Source organism: Propithecus coquereli, unplaced genomic scaffold, assembly GCF_000956105.1.
Source record: "Propithecus coquereli isolate 6110/MARCELLA unplaced genomic scaffold, Pcoq_1.0 Scaffold130, whole genome shotgun sequence".
In the NCBI taxonomy this organism is placed as follows: Eukaryota; Metazoa; Chordata; class Mammalia; order Primates; family Indriidae; genus Propithecus; species Propithecus coquereli.
In genome coordinates this window covers 5443405-5445811 of record NW_012137192.1, presented here as the reverse complement: position 1 = coordinate 5445811, position 2407 = coordinate 5443405, and the positions used below count along the sequence as shown (strand labels likewise).

Here is a 2407-nt window from a genome sequence, read left to right as displayed (position 1 = left end):
TTTAACCCAAAATATTTAAGCAGATATCTCCTAAAATCAAAGATATTCTCTTTTATTACACTGTTTACTTATTAAATTCAGGAAGTTTAACATTGATATGAAGGTGTTATCAAATATACTGTTTGTTTTCAAATGTTCCCAGTTCTCCAAATGCTGTCCTTTAGAGAAATTTTTAGTTTATGACCCAGGATTCTGCCTAGGAACACCTAGATTTGCATTTAATTGTCATGCGTCTTTAGTCTTCTTTATTTTGAAATAGTTTATTATCCTTTTCTTTTTTTTTTTAATCTTTCATGACATTGACTCTTTTGAAGATTACAGGCTAATTTTTTTGTAGAATGACCTTCAGTGTGAGTTTGTCTGATTGTTTTCTCATAATTAGCTTAGTTTGTGTTTGGGGCAGGAATACCAACAGGTGGTGATTTATTCTTCTCCAAACATCATGTCAGGAGGCACTTGATGTCAGTTCTTGTGATGCTAACTTTGGTCACTTGGTAAAGGCATTTAAAAGAATTTTTTTTGGTGGGATTTCAAATTACAGAGGTGATGGAATGTATATTTCTGGTGACAAATTTGCAAAAGATGAACCTTTGACTTTTTTCTTCTTCATTATTTTCTGTGTTAGGGTGGTGACGATGTCATGGCCTGTGTCCATGATGACAATGGCAGGGTCCGCATACAGCACTTCTATAATGTAGGCCAGTGGGCAAAGGAGATTCAGAGAAATCCAGCCAGAGATGAAGAAGGAGTTTTTGAGAATAATCGTGTCACCTGCAGATTTAAACGCCCTGTGAATGTTCCCAGAGATGAAACAATTGTTGATCTGCATTTGAGTTGGTATTATCTGTTTGCCTGGGGTCCAGCCATTCAGGGTAAGCTTACATTTCAGCATCTGGATTAAACACCAGATACCACTGTGCTCGTGTTCATTATTAATTGAGGTCACACTCTGTGCACAAGAGAGCGATAGGCACTCTGGATAATAAGAAAAAGGAGATGTGACTCCTACCTTCAGAATGTTTTAATGGACTTATTCTACATATAGATCAACAAATGGATGAGTTATACTCATGCAAAGCTAGAACACTACAGGATAGTGTATCATGAGTTAGGTGCTTAATGAAACAGATCATATGTCTGCTGTATGTGGGATATGGGCTCTATTTAATTCTCACAGTGTTCTCATTTACTTTTCACCATGTCTTCAAGAGGTACAGCTATTATTATCCTTGTTTTAGAGAGATTAAGAAACATGCACCAGGCTATACAACTAATTTCTGGAAGAATTAAAATTTAATCTGAGATCTGTCTGACTCCAAAGTCAGTGAATACTCTTAACTCATTGCTGTAAATATAAAAATATTGAACAGGAAAGGGCTTCTGGAGACTTCTCCAGAGATTGACACTAAAGATTTCATTAGTGCTCACTTTATGACTATTTTGGTAATCACAGATCCACCAAATTATCCCATAGTTCAGCCCATTACTCCTTAAATGTTCATGTGTGTAGGAATTACCTGGACAGTTGTCTGTAGGTCTGAGGTGGGGCCTGAGAGTGTGCATTTCTAACAAGCTCCCTGGCGATGTTGGTCCATTGATGGTCTCTTTTTGGGTGACAAGGCTTTTCAGCATTTCCCCCCAAAAGACCCAAGGATATCGTGAGACCTTTCAGAGACTGCTAAAATTGAGTTACACTGAGTCTTAGGTATTCCTTCTGTTTGATCAGCCTAAGGGCCTGACCAAGAATGGAAGTGAGTCTGGTTTGTAGTCCTTGTACTGAGAACGCATGCTACATCCTGGTAATTGCATCTGTCTTTACTATTAATATGTGCTCATCAGCTGTTTATTGCCCGATCTGATCTGGTTGTTTTTTCCCTTTGATTTGTTTCCTTTGATCAGTCTGGAGATTATATAACCTACTTTGTTTTGCCTGTGGCCAATTGGGAAAACACTTGGATGCCTCCAGATTGGTGACACTTTTTCCATTTGCTGATTTCCCAGACTACCAACAATGGCTCTGCAGTTATATCTTCAAGTACTTTCAGTACCCTGGGAAATAAATTGTATCTCAGCCTAGAGAAATTGACTCATTAAAAGTGATGGGATTTGGAGTCTAAAGATTTGAGTTATTGTGCCCCCTGGTAGCTGTGTAATATTTAGCCTGTTATCTAAATTCTGAACTTCATTTCCTTGTATCTAAAATGGGAATAATAAGAATAATACCTACTCCATAGGATTATTGTAAGAATTAAATGAAAACAAGTATTTGAAATTGTTTTATCAATTGGAAAATGCTGTATTTTCGGAAGGTCATCTTCTTTCATATATGACAGACTAGCCTAAAGTTCAAAGCTCTCTCCAAATATGGTCTTGCTTTACCTGGTAAGCTTTCTCAAGACTTTTGTTG

At 37.2% G+C, this 2407-nt stretch overlaps 1 protein-coding gene across 1 annotated transcript in view; it reads left to right on the top strand.

The window, feature by feature from the left end:
• The window catches only part of FRRS1L (ferric-chelate reductase 1-like), a 48419-nt gene extending 47518 nt beyond the window's left edge, over positions 1 to 901 (top strand). Inside the window, exon 4 of the mRNA XM_012638528.1 lies at positions 626 to 901. Within this exon, the coding sequence (XP_012493982.1) occupies positions 626 to 901 (276 nt within the window). The remainder of the gene's footprint in view (positions 1 to 625) is intronic.
• The last annotated feature ends 1506 nt before the right edge of the window (positions 902 to 2407 follow it).